Source organism: Lepidochelys olivacea (assembly GCF_965140295.1).
Source record: "Lepidochelys olivacea isolate rLepOli2 genome assembly, chromosome: 4".
In the NCBI taxonomy this organism is placed as follows: domain Eukaryota; kingdom Metazoa; phylum Chordata; order Testudines; family Cheloniidae; genus Lepidochelys; species Lepidochelys olivacea.
In genome coordinates this window covers 125851390-125870029 of record NC_140414.1, presented here as the reverse complement: position 1 = coordinate 125870029, position 18640 = coordinate 125851390, and the positions used below count along the sequence as shown (strand labels likewise).

The 18640-nt window shown below is 40.6% G+C and overlaps 1 protein-coding gene across 6 annotated transcripts in view; it reads right to left on the bottom strand.

Moving 5' to 3' along the window:
- Window positions 1-18640, bottom strand: part of SORCS2 (sortilin related VPS10 domain containing receptor 2) — an 832543-nt gene that overhangs the window by 129555 nt on the left and 684348 nt on the right. For all 6 annotated transcript variants that reach the window (XM_084627472.1, XM_084627469.1, XM_084627471.1 and 3 more), the window contains exon 5: window positions 17231-17304. In XM_084627472.1, coding sequence (XP_084483598.1) covers window positions 17231-17304 — 74 coding nt within the window. The remainder of the gene's footprint in view (window positions 1-17230; window positions 17305-18640) is intronic.

The window sequence follows — 18640 nt, the reverse complement described above, 5'->3', positions numbered from 1 at the left end:
ACACAATCTGCTAGCTAGCACACATGATGCAACATGGTAGTGTGCCAGCAGCAAAGTAGTACTCCTACCCACAGACGATGGGAGAAGCAGGGAGGGAAGCGTGTCTCTGAGGGGCACAAGGCCCCCCCGGCATTGCTCCTAGGATGATCCAAGGTACATGCTGCCCTATACACAGGGCTTGTAGAAAAGTCATAAGCTAGCTCTTAACAATGAGAAAAATCATGATCAGACGAACCAGTGAGAAAGATATTTGCAGCAGTATTTTGGACAAAATTAATGGGGAGAGAAGTGAGATGTGAGAACAGGAGATAAGACAAGGCAGGAAATTGCTAGATCACAAACAAGAGAAAAATCTTGCTTTTGTTGAGAAATCGGTCTGCAAAATGCAAACTCTATTGTAAAAAAGAAAAGGAGTACTTGTGGCACCTTAGAGACTAACCAATTTATTTGAGCATAAGCTTTTGAGAGATACAGCTCACTTCATCAGATGCATGCAGTGGAAAATACAGTGAGGAGATTTATATACACACAGAACATGAAAAAATGGGAGTTATCATACATACTGTAAGGAGAGTGATCACTTAAGATGGGCTATTACCAGCAGGAGAGCGGGGGTGGGGGGGAAGAAAACCTTTTGTAGTGATAATCAAGGTCTGTAATCGAGTGACCAGAGAGATTGAAGTGTTCTCCAACTGGTAAGTCGCAATATTACAACAAAAAGACTTCAAAAACAGTCTCCAACAAGAGACTGCTGAATTGGAATTAATTTGCAAACTGGATACAATTAACTTAGGCTTGAATAGAGACTGGGAGTGGATGGGTCATTACACAAAGTAAAACTATTTCCCCATGTTTATTCCCTCCCCCACCCCCACTGTTCTTCAGACATTCTTGTTAACTGCTGGAAATGGCCCACCTTGATTATCACTACAAAAGGTTTTCTTTCCCCCCACCCCCGCTCTCCTGCTGGTAATAGCTCATCTTAAGTGATCACTCTCCTTACAGTGTGTATGATAACACCCATTTTTTCATGTTCTGTGTGTATATAAATCTCCTCACTGTATTTTCCACTGAATGCATCTGATGAAGTGAGCTGTAGCTCACGAAAGCTTATGCTCAAATAAATTGGTTAGTCTCTAAGGTGCCCCAGTACTCCTTTTCTTTTTGCGAATACAGACTAACGCGGCTGCTACTCTAAAATCTATTGTGGTATTTTGTGAACAATATCCTAAGCCAGAGAAGCTATTTAACCCACAGAATGGCTTAAGCTAAGGTGTATGTGAATGGTGGGAAGATCTTCAATCTTTTTCACAGTGTGGAACATCTCTATCCATCTAGATATTTGTAATATGTCAAATCAACCATGATAGCTCAACAGTTGCTCTTCAGAGAAGAAGAATGCTGTTTGCTGAATATTTTACTTTTTGCACTTGACCCCATACAACCGAGCAACAAACCTGCAGAAACTTCAAGCTGAAATTTTCAAAAGTTGAGATGGAGATACCATTTGTCATCAATAATGCAAAGACTGTTTTTTGGGGTACACTTTAAATAACCTCTCAGATCCATACTTTATCACTAGTGGCTTCATAAACATAGATTTTGATGTCTGTCAATAGCTTTAGGCTTTTCATACTTCTTTTAATATCCCAGAATTGACAATTGCCTCCTGACAGCTTCATTCCACACAATGGCAGCACCTGGCAGTGACAAAAGTAAGGTCTGCATCTGTACATATATTTTCATTTCCACTGTAACACTCTAGAGCAAGAGGCTGCAACTGATCTGTTTTAATGTGGATTGGGCTGACATTTAAAGTTCATTATCTCATCAAGTATGAAACTGCAGAAAAACCTGAGAGTCTCTGGATTAAGTTTAGAAGTGTGAGCAACAAGGGTGATGTCGTGGTGGGCGTCTACTATAGACCACTAGACCAGGGGGATGAGGTGGACGAGGCTTTCTTCCGGCAACTCGCAGAAGATACTAGATCGCAGGCCCTGGTTCTCATGGGAGACTTCAATCACCCTGATATCTGCTGGGAGAGCAATACAGCGATGCACAAGCAATCCAGGAAGTTTCTGGAAAGCGTAGGGGACAATTTCCTGGTGCAAGTGCTGGAGGAACCAACTAGGGGCAGAGCTCTTCTTGACCTGCTGCTCACAAACTGGGAAGAATTAGTAGGGGAAGCAAAAGTGGATGGAAACCTGGGAGGCAGTGACCATGAAATGGTCGAGTTCAGGATCCTAACACAAGGAAGAAAGGAGAGCACCAGAATACAGACCCTGGACTTCAGAAAAGCAGACTTTGACTCCCTCAGGGAACTGATGGGCAAGATCCCCTGGGAGAGTAACATGAGGGGGAAAGGAGTCCAGGAGAGCTGGCTGTATTTTAAAGAATCCTTATTGAGGTTACAAGGACAAACCATCCCGATGTGTAGAAAGAATAGTAAATATGGCAGGCGACCAACTTGGCTTGACAGTGAAATCCTTGCTTATCTTAAACACAAAAAAGAAGCTTACAGGAAGTGGAAGATTGGACAAATGACCAGGGATGAGTATAAAAATATTGCTCGGGCTTGCAGGAGTGAAATCAGGAAGGCCAAATCACACTTGGAGTTGCAGCTAGCAAGAGATGTTAAGAGTAACAAGAAGGGTTTCTTCAGGTATGTTAGCAACAAGAAGAAAGACAAGGAAAGTGTGGGCCTTACTGAATGAGGGAAGCAAACTAGTGACAGAGGATGTGGAAAAAGCTAATGTACTCAATGCTTTTTTTGCCTCTGTCTTCACAAACAAGGTCAGCTCCCAGACTACTGCACTGGGCAGCACAGCATGGGGAGAAGGTGACCAGCCCTCTGTGGAGAAAGAAGTGGTTCGGGACTATTTAGAAAAGCTGGATGAGCACAAGTCCATATGGCCGGATGCGTTGCATCCGAGAGTGCTAAAGGAGTTGGCGGATGTGATTGCAGAGCCATTGGCCATTATCTTTGAAAACTCATGGTGATCGGGGGAAGTCCCGGATGACTGGAAAAAGGCTAATGTAATGCCCATCTTTAAAAAAGGGAGCAAGGAGGATCTTGGGAACTACAGGCCAGTCAGCCTCACCTCAGTCCCTGGAAAAATCATGGAGCAGGTCCTCGAATCAATTCTGAAGCACTTAGAGGAAAGTGATCAGGAACAGTCAGCATAGATTCACCAAGGGCAAGTCATGCCTGACTAATCTAATTGCCTTCTATGACGAGATAACTGGCTCTGTGGATGAAGGGAAAGCAGCAGACATGTTGTACCTTGACTTCAGCAAAGCTTTTGACACGGTCTCCCACAGTATTCTTGCCAGCAAGTTAAAGAAGCATGGGCTGAATGAATGGACTATAAGGTGGATAGAAAGCTGGCTAGATTGTCGGGCTCAACAGGTAGTGATTAATGGCTCCATGTCTAGTTGGCAGCCGGTATCAAGTGGAGTGCCCCAGGGGTAGGTCTTGGGGCTGGTTTTGTTCAATATCTTCATAAATGATTTGGAGGATGGTCTGGATTGCACCCTCAGCAAGTTTGCAGATGACACTAAACTGGGAGGAGTGGTAGATACGCTGGAGGGTAGGGATAGGATACAGAGGGACCTAGACAAATTGGAGGATTGGGCCAAAAGAAATCTGATGAGGTTCAACAAGGACAAGTGCAGAGTCCTGCACTTAGGACGGAAGAATCCCATGCACCGCTACAGACTAGGGACCGAATGGCTCGGCACCAGTTCTGCAGAAAAGTACCTAGGGGTGACAGTGGACGAGAAGCTGGATATGAGTCAACAGTGTGCCCTTGTTGTCAAGAAGGCCAATGGCATTTTGGGATGTATAAGTAGGGGCATTGCCAGCAGATCGAGGGATGTGATCGTTCCCCTCTATTCGACATTGGTGAGGCCTCATCTGGAGTACTGTGTCCAGTTTTGGGCCCCACACTACAAGAAGGATGTGGAAAAATTGGAAAGAGTCCAGTGGAGGGCAACAAAAATGATTAGGGGACTGGAACACATTACTTATGAGGAGAGGCCGAGGGAACTGGGGATGTTTAGTCTTCAGAAGAGAAGAATGAGGGGGGATTTGATAGCTGCTTTCAACTACCTGAAAGGGGGTTCCAAAGAGGATGGCTCTAGACTATTCTCAGTGGTAGCAGATGACAGAACAAGGAGTAATGGTCTCAAGTTGCAGTGGGGGAGATTTAGGTTGGATATTAGGAAAAACTTTTTCACTATGAGGGTGGTGAAACATTGGAATGCGTTACCTAGCGAGGTGGTGGAATCACCTTCCCTAGAAGTTTTTAAGGTCAGGCTTGACAAAGCCCTGGCTGGGATGATTTAGTCGTGGATCGGTCCTGCTTTGAGCAGGGGGTTGGACTAGATGACCTCTTGAGGTCCCTTCCAACCCTGATATTCTATGATCCCCAGATGCTCTCTTCCCCTTAAAAAATTATTTAAACCGATGTGGATAAATGAAAGTGTTTTGGGTTTTTTTAGCTTGGTGGGGGAAAATAGCGTGTATGTGTTTGTTTGTTTCTGGTTCAGATGTTTTTCTTGTATTCTTCCAACATAACTACTTGCTGTAACTATACATAAGCCACTGAATGTGGACTTGATCCTATTAATAGTCCAATAATAAAACAGGCAAGTTAGCTTTAAAAAAACATTAATGTACAGACAATACATGTTTTGTATATATAAACTGTGTTTCACTTTATTACAATTCTGTAAGATACTTAAAGAACAACCACCAGCTGAGACAAGTTTAATTCAGCTTGCATAGGGGAGGCTCCTTTTTGGCTCATCTAGTAAAAGCGTAACCTTTAGATCATCAGGGTCTAGATTTGAGTCTCAGCTATACTAATATACAGCAATGTCTCCCAAAATGTGGGATGCTGCCCCTCAGGACCACAAAGGGTAAGGCATGGATAGATCTCTGAATTGTTCTCCAGAGTCTCAAGCTTTCATTTTTTAAGAACTCAGTCTCTGGTTGTTATGGTAGCAAAGAAAATCTCAAAACATGAAGTGTGTGTAACCAATGCACTGAGTTTGCAGACAGCCTGAAACAATAACTCTGAAGTGTGAACTGCTCCCTTCATTTAAATAACTCACATGCCAATGGTGCTTTAAAGGTCAACATTGTTAACTATTTTCACTGGTCCTCAAAGCGTGTAACAAAGAAGATACAGTATTAGACTGTGAAGATCTACACAAGCATTTGGAAGTTCTGTGTCCCGTGTTATATATAGGCTTGGAAGGTTAGGTTTCTATAAGTAAATATCATTAAACATTGACTTTACTGTACACACACAAACCAATGAAAAAATATTTCCATTGATAATAATCAAAATTTACAGATAGGCAAAATAAGAAAAATGCTGCTTGAGAACGTATTCAAGTTTGTTTTAAGGATATTTACTTTGTGTATTTCAACATGTGATGTTGACAATTTGTGTTTTAATGGTTATTAAGCTTTAGCTTTTTGAAGCTCAACGTCTACTGTGATTACATAATTATTGTCTGACTGCGCACCCCCACAATACTTTTCCAAACAAATTAAAAAATGCTCAAAAATAATAATATATTATCCATTGAAATGATTTTAAAAAGTCTGCCAAGCCTAGTTATACAGCTGGTCAAACTAGATGATTACAATGGTCCCTTCTGGCCTTGGAATCTAAGAATTACTAAAGTGTGGGGTTGCAGACCTGGTGGGTGCAGAAGACTTATAAATTTTTAAAAGTATGGGAAACACTAATTTACAGGACACACACAATACATGCAGCTCATGGATGGACAGCTCAGTTGGATGTTACCAATACTGTGGGACATATCCAGGCCCTCTTTACATTTCATAGAATGATAGAATCATAGAATATCAGGGTTGGAAGGGACCTCAGGAGGCCATCTAGTCCAACCCCCTGCTCAAAGCAGGACCAATTCCCAACTAAATCATCCCAACCAGGGCTTTGTCAAGCCTGACCTTAAAAACCTCTAAGGAAGGAGATTCCACCACCTCCCTAGGTAACCCATTCCAGTGCTTTACCACCCTCCTAGTGAAAAAGTTTTCCTAATATCCAACCTAAACCTCCCCCACTGCAACTTGAGACCACTACTCCTTGTTCTATCATCTGGTACCACTGAGAACAGTCTAGATTCATCCTCTTTGGAACCTCCTTTCAGGTAGTTGAAAGCAGCTATCAAATCCCCCCTCTTTCTTCTCTTCTGCAGACTAAATAATCTCAGTTTCCTCAGCCTCTCCTCATAAGTCATGTGCTCCAGCCCCCTAATCATTTTTGTTGCCAAAATCATTTTTGTTGTCTGTCCTCAAATACAGACAGAGTTACTATTGATACACAAGCAATATTATTCTAGCTGGCTCAGGAAAGCCTGCTCAGCCGCTCACACAGATTACTAGTGCCAAGTGCATAACTGATTTCAGCAGTGTGGGGTGCGTGGTGGATCTGTGGGGTATATACTACAAGGTTGCCCACCTTAGAATACCACTTCTGCAGCCCTGGAGAATCTATGGCATGTGGGCTCCATAATGCCTGATTTTCAACTGGTGTGTACTTTGTGGACTACTTCTGTCTACAAATTTTCCATCAATTTGGGTTTTCAAGGAAACAAGTATTTTCTCAATGTACCTGCTTTCCTTGAAAATGTTAGATTTTGTGTTAAAAACCAAAAATATTGATCATTTTTAATTTTCATCAGTGTTCAGCTAAAAATTCCTCAATTTGTGGCAGTTTTCAGCCCAATATCTTTTGATATTTGATTGCCAGCAGCTGACTTGGGGGAAGGACTTTGTTGTTGACAAAAAGTCAAAAATTTCCACTGAAAATTTTGACTATTTTTTTGGTTTGGGTGAAATATTCCCGGGGTGCGGGGGGGGGGGGAGATGGAGGAAGGAGGACATTAAACATATCAGGGAGGTAAATACTAAGGACGGAGAAGAGTTATTTAAACTAAAGGACAATGTTGGTGCAAGAACAAATGGGTATAAATGACCGTGAGTAATTTCAGCCTGGAAAGAGAAGGAGGTTTCTAACCAGAGGAGGTTTTGGAAGAACTTCTGAATAGGAGTTGCGGGGGCAAGAAATTTACTGGTTTTAAGATGGAGCTTGGTAAGTGTATTATTATAGGATGGGGTCACCTGTAATAGCAGGGGGGCTGGACTTGATGAATTAGGAGATCTCTTCCAGTCCTGAATTCTCATGTTCTCATCTCCTGACCAGCTCTATTGTGGAGTTGTGTATACCTGTAGCAAAGTGAGTGTGAAACTACTAGTCTGATTTGGTAGTGGCTCATCCCAACTGTAGAAGAGTATAAATGACTAAACAAGGCGCAAGTCAGTGCTACATCAGTCCTCATGGGTTTTGGCCACTTTTGTTCCCACATACACATCATGAGTGCCCTGAATTTGATCTTTTAGATGGATTTGATACAAACAGCTATTAATAGGTTCTCACTTAGGCCGCTTAATTATGCAGAGCTCCCTGCAATTTTAGTGTGTGTGTGGGAGGTTTAAGCTCCTCTTCTGTTCCTTTCAGCCCCCATCTCACGGACCCTAATTCTCAACTCTGTTAACTCAGTTTTTACACTGTGCAAAACATTGACTTGAAGGGAGTTACACCAGCATAAAAATGATATAATGGAGTAGAAAAACAAGCTTCTGTGTCTGTGTCTACACAAATATACACTCACACATTGTGCACATTTTACATTTCTCAGTAAGAACACTAAGAATTTCTATATTCAGAATTCCTTTGTCTGAGTTTGTCAAGCCTTTAATATTGTTTTAACCAAGATTGTTATTTTATTTAATTATTTCTCATCCTTGTGAGCTGCTCATAACAGCTTTCACTTACTTCAATCACAAAAAATATCAGAAAAGCAGTAGTGGTCATTTATAATTTGACCTACAGTCACATAATATATGGGAGTCAAAAACACAAATTGTTAACACACAGTACATTTTGAAATGTGGATCATGAACAATAACCCTTCACACACTATAATATAAAGCTGATGCCTTTGGATATGATCTCCACATAGGCAGTACTTCTGTATTTTAAATGCCCTGGGCTAATTTGGGGGAAGAGACAGGGGATGATTTCTTTTTTTTAATCTCATTTTATTCAAGAGAAGCAAGAATTAGGTACCTAATCAGGTGGAACCTGTCATGGATGTATAGCTCATCTACACTAATTAGGTTCCTCAAGAAGCACACAAAAGGGCTCCATTGTTAAATATTTCATGCAATTTACTGTGGTGCATGCTGATGCAGAGAGATCCTCAAATAAGCTAGCTCTAAAAACAACAAACAAAACCCTCTTCATCACTGTTACATGAGCCTCCTATCAAAGACCCAGTGAAAACTAGCTAGTTTGCACTCTCTGTTCTCCAGCACCGCTTTAATATAACCCGTTAATAATAACAGTATGCTTATCAGAATGTTAATAGGTTCAAGATCTGGAACTGAAACTGATTTTCAGTAATTCACACTGTCAGTTCAACAGTAAAGCACTCCTTAGAAATCCAGTGAAAACAGCATTATTCATTGCTTACAATGGAAGGACCAGGTGAAAAACTGTTTTTACTACATACAGTACTGTGGGGATTTTTTTTTTTAAACACTGTTGCAAATGTCTGCTCTGATTAGCTTTAAAGGATAATGGTTCCTGGGAATTTGAGTTACTTGGTGAGACAAATAAATTTGATTTACACAATATAATAATATATTTGAGTTACAACTGCTTTATGTTTAGGACGTGGCAAGGGGAATTCATTATATCATCTTTGAAAATCAATTTGTCAACTGCTCATTCAATGTCCTACCAGGCCAGTGTCCCCTGCTCTGTGTCTGCCCCCATGTTTAAATACTTTTTAATGAAAATATTCTCCCAGCCCATCTCATTTTAATAGCAGTACTGGAGCTGTTTGTCATATTGATCTCAGCACAAAAGTGAAAATAAATATTACCTTAACTGATCAAGCCAAATGTAAGAATGACTGTCCATACAGATTCTTGGATTAACAGTCAAAAGCCTTTCACACAAAATTCAGTGTTACAGACTCAGTGAAATCCTATCTCCACTTCCCCCTCCTTAAGGGCATGACATGTCTGAAATCCCCTTTTTCACTTGGCACTTCAATAGCCAGAAACCCACTACAGTTGACATCCATGATTCCAGCTATGACTGATTACTCACATAGGATTTCATGTTAGGAACTGAACTTTGGTCTCCAGAGTGCAAGAGCTCTTCATAAATAAAGTCTTTTTTTAACCATTCGCGAAAATAAAGAGCCTATATTTTGAAAAATAGATTTCTGTAGCACAGGATCGACATACTCCACTTAGTTGAGGAAAATAAATTCTTTAAGGATTGAGATATAGTAATAAAGAAACAATTTCCCTAATTCTAACTGAAAATGAAATAGGGCACATTCCGTAGTCCTTACTCATCAAGAACACGTATGAGGGGAGGACTCCAAGTACAGTATGAGGGGAGGACTCCTGCCTCATACTGAGCAAGCGGGATGATCAGTGAGTTATCTTAAGTGCCTAAACACAAATGCAAGAAGCCTGGGAAACAAGCAGGGAGAACTGGAAGTCTGGCACGGTCAAGGAATTATGATGTGATTGGAATAACAGAAACTTGGTGGGATAACTCACATGACTGGAGTAACATCATGGATGGATATAAACTGTTCAGGAAGGACAAGCAGGGCAGAAAAGGTGGGGGAGTTGCACTGTATGTAAGAGAGAAGTTTGACTGCTCAGAGCTCCGGTATGAAACTGCAGAAAAATCTGAGAGTTTCTGCATTAAGTTTAGAAGTGTGAGCAACAAGGGTGATGCCGTGGTGGGAGTCTGCTATAGACCACTGGACCAGGGGGATGAGGTGGACGAGGCTTTCTTCCGGCAACTCGCAGAAGATACTAGATCGCAGGCCCTGGTTCTCATGGGAGACTTCAATCACCCTGATATCTGCTGGGAGAGCAATACAGTGGTGCACAGAAAATCCAGGAAGATTTTGGAAAGGGTAGGGGACAATTTCCTGGTGCAAGTGCTGGAGGAACCAACTAGGGGCAGAGCTCTTCTTGACCTGCTGCTCACAAACTGGGAAGAATTAGTAGGAGAAGCAAAAGTGGATGGGAACCTGGGAGGCAGTGACCATGAAATGGTCGAGTTCAGGATCCTAACACAAGGAAGAAAGGAGAGCACCAGAATACAGACCCTGGACTTCAGAAAAGCAGACTTTGACTCCCTCAGGGAACTGATGGGCAAGATCCTCTGGGAGAATAACATGAGGGGGAAAGGAGTCCAGGAGAGCTGGCTGTATTTTAAAGAATCCTATTGAGATTGCAGGAAGAAACCATCCCGATGTGTAGAAAGAATAGTAAATATGGCAGGCGACCAACTTGGCTTGACAGTGAAATCCTTGCTTATCTTAAACACAAAAAAGAAGCTTACAAGAAGTGGAAGATTGGACAAATGACCAGGGCGGAGTATAAAAATATTGCTCAGGCATGCAGGAGTGAAATCAGGAAGGCCAAATCACACTTGGAGTTGCAGCTAGCAAGAGATGTTAAGAGTAACAAGAAGGGTTTCTTCAGGTATGTTAGCAACAAGAAGAAAGTCAAGGAAAGTGTGGGCCCCTTACTGAATGAGGGAGGCAAACTAGTGACAGAGGATGTGGAAAAAGCTAATGTACTCAATGCTTTTTTTGCCTCTGTCTTCACAAACAAGGTCAGCTCCCAGACTCCTGCACTGGGCAGCACAGCATGGGGAGAAGGTGACAAGCCCGCTGTAGAGAAAGAAGTGGTTCGGGACTATTTAGAAAAGCTGAACGAGCACAAGCAAATAGGGCTGGATGCATTGCATCCGAGAGTGCTAAAGGAGTTGGCGGATGTGATTGCAGAGCCATTGGCCATTATCTTTGAAAACTCATGGTGATTGGGGGAAGTCCCGGATGACTGGAAAAAGGCTAATGTAATGCCCATCTTTAAAAAAGGGAAGGAGGAGGAGCTGGGGAACTACAGGCCAGTCAGCCTCACCTCAGTCCCTGGAAAAATCATGGAGCAGGTCCTCAAAGAATCAATTCTGAAGCACTTAAAGGGGAGGAAAGTGATCAGGAACAGTCAGCATGGATTTACCAAGGGTAAGTCATGCCTGACTAACCTAACTGCCTTCTATGACAAGATAACTGGCTCTGTGGATGAGGGGAAAGCAGTGGATGTGTTATTCCTTGACTTTAGCAAAGCTTTTGATACGGTCTCCCAAAGAATTCTTGCCAGAAGGTTAAAGAAGTATGGGCTGGATGAATGGACTATAAGGTGGTCAGAAAGCTGGCTAGATCATTGAGCTCAATGGTTATTGATGGCTCCATGTCTAGTTCGCAGCCGGTATCAAGCGGAGTGCCCCAAGGGTCGGTCCTGGGGCTGGTTTTGTTTAATATCTTTATTAATGATCTGGAGAATGGCATGGACTGCACCCTCAGCAAGTTTGCAGATGACACTAAACTGGGAGAAGCGGTAGATGCGCTGGAGGGTAGGGATAGGATACAGAGGGACCTAGACAAATTAGAGGATCGGGCCAAAAGAAATCTGATGAGGTTCAACAAGGACAAGTGCAGAGTCCTGCACTTAGGACGGAAGAATCCCATGCACCACTACAGACTAGGGACCGAATGGCTCGGCACCAGTTCTGCAGAAAAGGACCTAGGGGTGACAGTGGATGAGAAGCTGGATATGAGTCAACAGTGTGCCCTTGTTGCCAAGAAGACCAATGGCATTTTGGGATGTATAAGTAGGGGCATTGCCAGCAGATCGAGGGATGTGATCGTTCCCCTCTATTCGACATTGGTGAGGCCTCATCTGGAGTACTGTGTCCAGTTTTGGGCCCCACACTACAAGAAGGATGTGGAAAAATTGGAAAGAGTCCAGTGGAGGGCAACAAAAAGATTAGGGGGCTGGAGCACATGACTTATGAGGAGAGGCTGAGGAAACTGGGATTATTTAGTCTGCAGAAGAGAAGAAGGAGGGGGGATTTGATAGCTGCTTTCAACAACCTAAAAGAGGGTTCCAAAGAGGATGGATCTAGGCTGTTCTCAGTGGTAGCAGATGACAGAACAAGGAGTAATAGTCCCAATTTGCAGTGGGGGAGGTTTAGGTTGGATGTTAGGAAAACTTTTTCACTAGGAAGGTGGTGAAGCACTGGAATGGGTTACCTAGGGAGGTGGTGGAATCTCCTTCCTTAGAGGTTTTTAAGGTCAGGCTTGACAAAGCCCTGGTTGGGATGATTTAGTTGAGGATTGGTCGTGCTTTGAGCAGGGGGTTGGACTAGTTGGCCTCCTGAGGTCCCTTCCAACCCTGATATTCTATTCTATGATTCTATGACTGTCTTGGGGTGAGGTTAGCCCTTGTGTAGACAGCCAACACGCAGCCCATGCATTACTGACGTGTTACTTAAGCAGAACTTAACTGGTGGATAGATCTTGTGCTAGCCTTCTGCACAGAGGTGAATTTCACCCTATATGAGTAAGGTTTGTAGAGTCCAACTCACTGTATATCAACGGAGTGAGAGGAATCCCAAACTATGAAATTTTCTCCTCTTGGGAATTGTTATTACATTATGTTTTTTATTTTTTAAAATGGGCCTAACCCACAACAGTCACTGAATTCGCTGAGAGTTGTGAGTGCCTCACCTCTTTCAGGACAAGGCCAAATAATGCTATTTCTAGAGAAACCTCCCCACAGTCCCCATCCATAGGTATGCTAAGTACCTGATAAAACACGAGTCAATCAGGGTTAAAATCCATTAAGCTAAATAACTGTAATAAAAACATCCCATTTTGGTTAGGTTTGGTTGGTTTCAGCTTCTGTTCAGCAATAGAGCTGGTCAAAAATTTGTGACAAAAGTTTCTGATCAAAGAATGTTTTGTTGAAATTTAAACTTTTCATGGAGAAATGATGATTTTGTTGCAATTTTTCAATTTTCTGAAGTGACACTTTTAAATAAACAAAATATTTCATTTCTTAATGTTAATTTGAAATTAAATAGTTTTGAGTTGATATTTTGACATAAAATGTCCATTGCAAATCTACATTTTATTTTTTCAAGGCACAACATTTTGATTCAACTGAAAAATGTCAAAGTTTTTTTTTTCAATATTTCTAAGCTGGTTTTTTATTATTATTATTCTTAAGTCTTCAAAATGTTTCTTATTTTCTTTCTTATTTTTATCTTCTTCTATTTTTCTTCTCAATATTTTGGCTTTTCATCCCCATTGTGGACATTAAAAAAATGTCAAAATACTGGACAGAAATTCCACTTTCTGACGTGCTCTGCTTTGCAACAAGGAGATCTGGAAAAGCCTATCTGCAGCGGAGTAGGCAAAACAAAAAATCTCTGGCTGGATCTTCCAGGGATGGGTCACACTCTCCTTGCCACTGGCTGACTAGTCTGGTTCTGCCTCCTGACCTCTGAACGGAATTGTAGAGGACAGAGCACATGTGGACTTTACTTGGCAGAAGAGTTAATACCACAAACCGAGGGTGAAAAAAAACAAAGAGAACAAGGATAGGTGGGTATAAGGGAGGAGTAGGTAATAAATATAGAACTAAAAGTGACCTTATTAAAACCAGTTTTGTTAACACTAGATGTTAAGATAGTTTTGTAAAGTTGAGAAAGAGAAGGGCCAATTTCTCTTCTGGTGTAAACAGACACACTTCCATTGATTTCAATAGAGTTTCACCTATTCATCAGCAGTGAATTTAGCTCAATGTTAAGAGAGAGCAAGCTTGATACTTTAGGGTCTGCCAAAGTAAACTTAGTTTAAGGCGTAGTGGTGTAATGTCTAACAAGCATGTGATGACCATACACAGTAGAGAGGACTTGAATGATATAATTAAGACTATATGGTATAAGATGTGGAGGTGTACTGTAAACCCAGTCTGTCCTTACCTTTTAGGTACTCCCAGAGTATGAGTGTTTCATATGCAAAGAGTGAAGATGAATTCAGGTTAAGTTGAACAAATGGAACTTTATTAAACCCTTTGCACTGCTCTGTCCACATGGCTGAGTTGCTTCCAGCCTGCGTTCCCTGTTACACTAGACTGGTGTCCTGTCAACAGCAGTCCCTCAGTAAACACTGAACATGGGCCCTCTGACTCTGGTACCACTGATCATCATACATCTTCCCTATTTTCCAAACATTTTAATATAAACACTAAAAAAAATAATTGACACCCAGAGTCCCACAGAGTCCCTTCACCCAGATGTTGCTAGAACATAGCTGAGTTGGAGTCCGGTCTTTACCACAGACTCAGCAGATTACACTGTCTTTGAAATAGTTTGGACTCGTCAGCAGGCAACCACAGTAGGAGTGACCCAGGGAGTGACCTATTTCTGTCTCTCTGTCACCTGTTTTTGAGTCTAGGAAACTATTCTCTGAGGAGCTTCTTCCCGCTCTGCGTGGGTGATTCTCCATCTCTACATTCTGTGATGATCTCTGTAGGCTCTCTCTAAGTGTTTTGTCTGCTGGCTTGTAAGTGCCTTCTGTTCTTTTGGATCAATTGTCATATGACCTGGATGAGACTGCACCTCTCTCAGCTCCTTTAGTCCATTCCTTCTGGTGTATGTGTATGTGCATATATATAGTATTTTATATGGTGTGCGTGTATGTGTGTATATACACACACACACCATGCAATATATATAAATATACACAGACTATATACTGTACTTCAGAGAGAGAGTGTAACTACTTAGTTTAAATACTGTTACAGTCACCTGTGTTGAATGTGAAGAACAAGCTCTCAAACAAATAAGATTGTGTAGTAATAGTAACCATTATTTATCTAATTTAACCAAAATTTCCGCATTTATAACCTGATTCTGTCTCATTAATTTAGGAAAGTTCCCTATTCAGGAAAATACCTCAGTACAGTACATACTCAACTTTAAGCATGTGCTTAAATCCCACTGAATTCCTGGATTTGTAATGTCTTCCCTACCTTATCGGGGCCCAAGATAGAAGAAATACTCCTAGTTTGTTTGTTTGCTTTTGTAACACTCACTCAGAATTAGCTTTAATTTCTGATATAATGTTCAGTTTGTCATAATCTATCTGCACTAAATATACTTAAAACAGGATAAGAAAACCATCATTAAACAAGTGTGTAGAACAAGGAAGTTCTGATTTCTTTTATAATTGTTATTAATTTGTGTTTCATAATAGCCAAGGATTAAAAAAACACAAGATGATAGAACTACGAGCACATTATAAGTTTTTTCTCTAATTAAAGATAGTGAACCATACCTCGTCCTGACTTATATACCCTGTGCAACCCCAATGAAGAAAATGGGAAATAAACCAGAGCAGAATTTGGCCCAGAATGTTGCTTCTAAATTTGACTGTATAGGACAAGGTAGCTAAGACAGACTCAAAAGAACCTTCATAATGATGGTTATGTAGGAAGAAGGATCTATCTTACCTTGGAAATTCCCAGCTGATGTGAGTTTTGAATGGAATTTGGCCATTTGTGGCACAAACATACTGCTGTGAGCCTCAATGATCAGCCCTACTGTGTGACGGAGTTGTGGGGGGGAAAGGAGCTGGTATTCTTTCTCCCACGCAGGTGAAAAGAGGTCCACCAGAGCTGACACAGGTAGCTGTGACACAGGTAGCTTCCAAGAAGGAAGCAGATCGTGACACAGACTCACAGCTTGCTACCGGTCCCACTTCTGGAGCAGTGCCTCTACACGCTAACCTGCACTTGGGATGGATTGCCAGGTTCCAATCTGACCATGATATTTTTATATATATATGTATTTAGTATATTATCCCTCACTTTATAATCTCCATATTTTACAAAGAGAAACCTCCAATGAAGTGGGTTTTAGCCCACGAAAGCTTATGCTCAAATTAATTTGTTCGTCTCTAAGGTGCCACAAGTCCTCTTGTTCTTTCTCCAAATAAGAAGCTCAGCAGAGTGACTGCTGGGTTGGCCAGGGCCTAGCGCCTCACCTGTAGAGCACCAGGTTTCAGAGCCCAGGCTCCAGCCCAAGCCTGAACATCTACACTGCCATTTTTAGCCCTGGAGCACAAACGCCCCACGCCTGAGTCAACTGACTTTTTGCTGCATAGACATACCCCAATTGCCTAAAGAACTTGGGGAGGGGGAACACAGCAAGTGCAGGCACTAGTTAGGAAGGCAGCTGAAATTAGTTAAGTCCATTAGAGTGTAGGCCAACAGCTGGCTAACTCCATAATCTTGAAAGCCAGAGATGACTGCACAAGGATAAAGATACACTGCAATGCAATTCACGCTGTTCAGAAATACCAAAGGAACTATGATGATAAGATCTTTTGGGGAGACACCATGTCTTCCTGTGTGGATAGACAGTGTCTAGCACTTTGTGGGTATGATTGGAATACAAAATAATAATAAATAATGCTAAAATTAGAATTGGATGAAACCCTCTGTATTTTTTATATTAAAGCCCACATGTGGAAGCTGAGATTTTTTTTAGTTTTTTTTTTTCCCAACAGAATTCAGGCAATTAGTTAAATATAAAATTTGATCACTTCCACAACTGACCACAATTTTTCTTCTCTTTCATTTCCATTCTGGAACAAGTCACACATTTTCACAGATTGGCTTCGGGTAACTTTCATAGAACAGTGGCCATTTTAGTTCAACAAACAGTTTTTTTTCCTCCCTGGGAAAACAACCCACCATATTTGTGGAAAGACAGCAAATGTTTTGCCAATTGGACAAAAACATGATTTTTCACTTGCTTCCCAAGCAATGAACATTTTTCTATACAGATGTAGATAATGCCAGATTCAGCCTTTAACTTTATAGATTTTTCCCTTGAGATTGATACATCTGGCTTCTAGAGATCACTTTTATCTGTAAAATGAAGTGCAGTTTGAGTAGACATTAAAATTCTCTCTAAACCAACGTCACTAGATCACAGTACTGAAAACTCTTACATTCGATTCAATTGGGGCTCCTTGCCTGAATAAGTATGAGTCTGAATTTGCAAGACTGGACCCAGGTGAACAGGAGACTAGAATTGCCCCTGCAAAAGATGTCAAATTTGTTTTATTATCCTTCCTCCTGCCTCAGGAAACACTTAGGAGGAATAGTATCAGATACTTTTTCCTTTCATGTGTTCATTGGAGACTAACAACAATGTATGCCTCTTACCAAAAAATATGGTCTTTTGACACTCGTTCCTGCAGAAGAGTCCATTTTTTCCCCAAGTCAACTGACACATAGAGCTTCAAAGAAAAAAGAAAAATATTAGCTGGTAGAGCACTGCTAACAGTTTAAATTTTAAAAGACAGTGGTTAACCAAGGGACTTTGAAATAAGCTATTAAAAGGACAGATTTCACGTAAATCAAAGTCAGTTCAAGGAATTTTCTAGAATGCTTTCCAAAGCAATAACATTTGAATCTTTTTGATCAAGTGAAACAAAGACAAACTTCCTTAACATTAATATATACACACAAAAATTTATATACACACACACACAATATATATATTTATATATATATAAAATTATTTATATTTATATATATATAAATAAGAGTGAAACACTCTGTCAATGACATCTTATTTCCCATGAAAACAATGTACAATTTCATTTTGGAGCAGACTGTTGCTTACCCTGCTGTGATTGTTCAAGAGGAAGGAGTACAAGGGAATTTTTCCTCCCTTGGTTCTTCCAACACAGGGGCCAGCCAATTACAAATGCTCAAGGCCCCAATTCTGCAAAGCTTAAAATTAGGGCTGTCGATTAATCGCAGTTAACTCCCATGATTAACTCAAAAAAATTAATCACACTGTTAAACAATAGAATACCAATTGAAATGTATTACATATTTTTGGACGTTTTTCTACATTTTCAAATATATCGATTTCAAATACAACACAGAATACAAAGTTTACAGTGCTCACTTTATATTATTTTTTATTAGAAATATTTGCACTGTAAAAATGATAAACAAAAGAAATAGTATTTTTCAATTCACCTATACGAGTACTGTAGTGCAATCTCTTAATCATGAAAATGCAACTTACAAATGTAGGGGTTTTTTGTTACATAACTGCACTCACAAACAAAACAATGTAAAACTTTAGGACCTACAAGTCCATTCAGCCCTATTTCTTGTTCAGCCAATCGCTGAGAGAAACAAGTTTGTTTACATTTACGGGAGATAATACTGCCCACTTCTTAATTACAATGTCACCTGAACTTTTGCATGGCACTGTTGTAGCCAGCGTCGCAAGGTATTTACACGCCAGATGCATTAAAGATTTATATGTCCCTTGGTGCTTCAACCAGTTTTACATTATTTTATTTTTGAATGCAGGGGTTTTTTTGTACATAAATTCTACATTTGTGAGTTCAACTTTCATGTTAAGAGATTGCACTACAGTACTTGTATTAGGTGAATTGAAAAATATTATTTCTTTTGTTTTTTACAGTGCAAATATTTGTAATAAAAAATATAAAGTAAGCACTGTACACTTTGTATTCAGCATTGTAACTGAAATCAATATATTTGAAAATGTAGAAAACATTCAAAAATATTTAAATAAATGGTATTCTA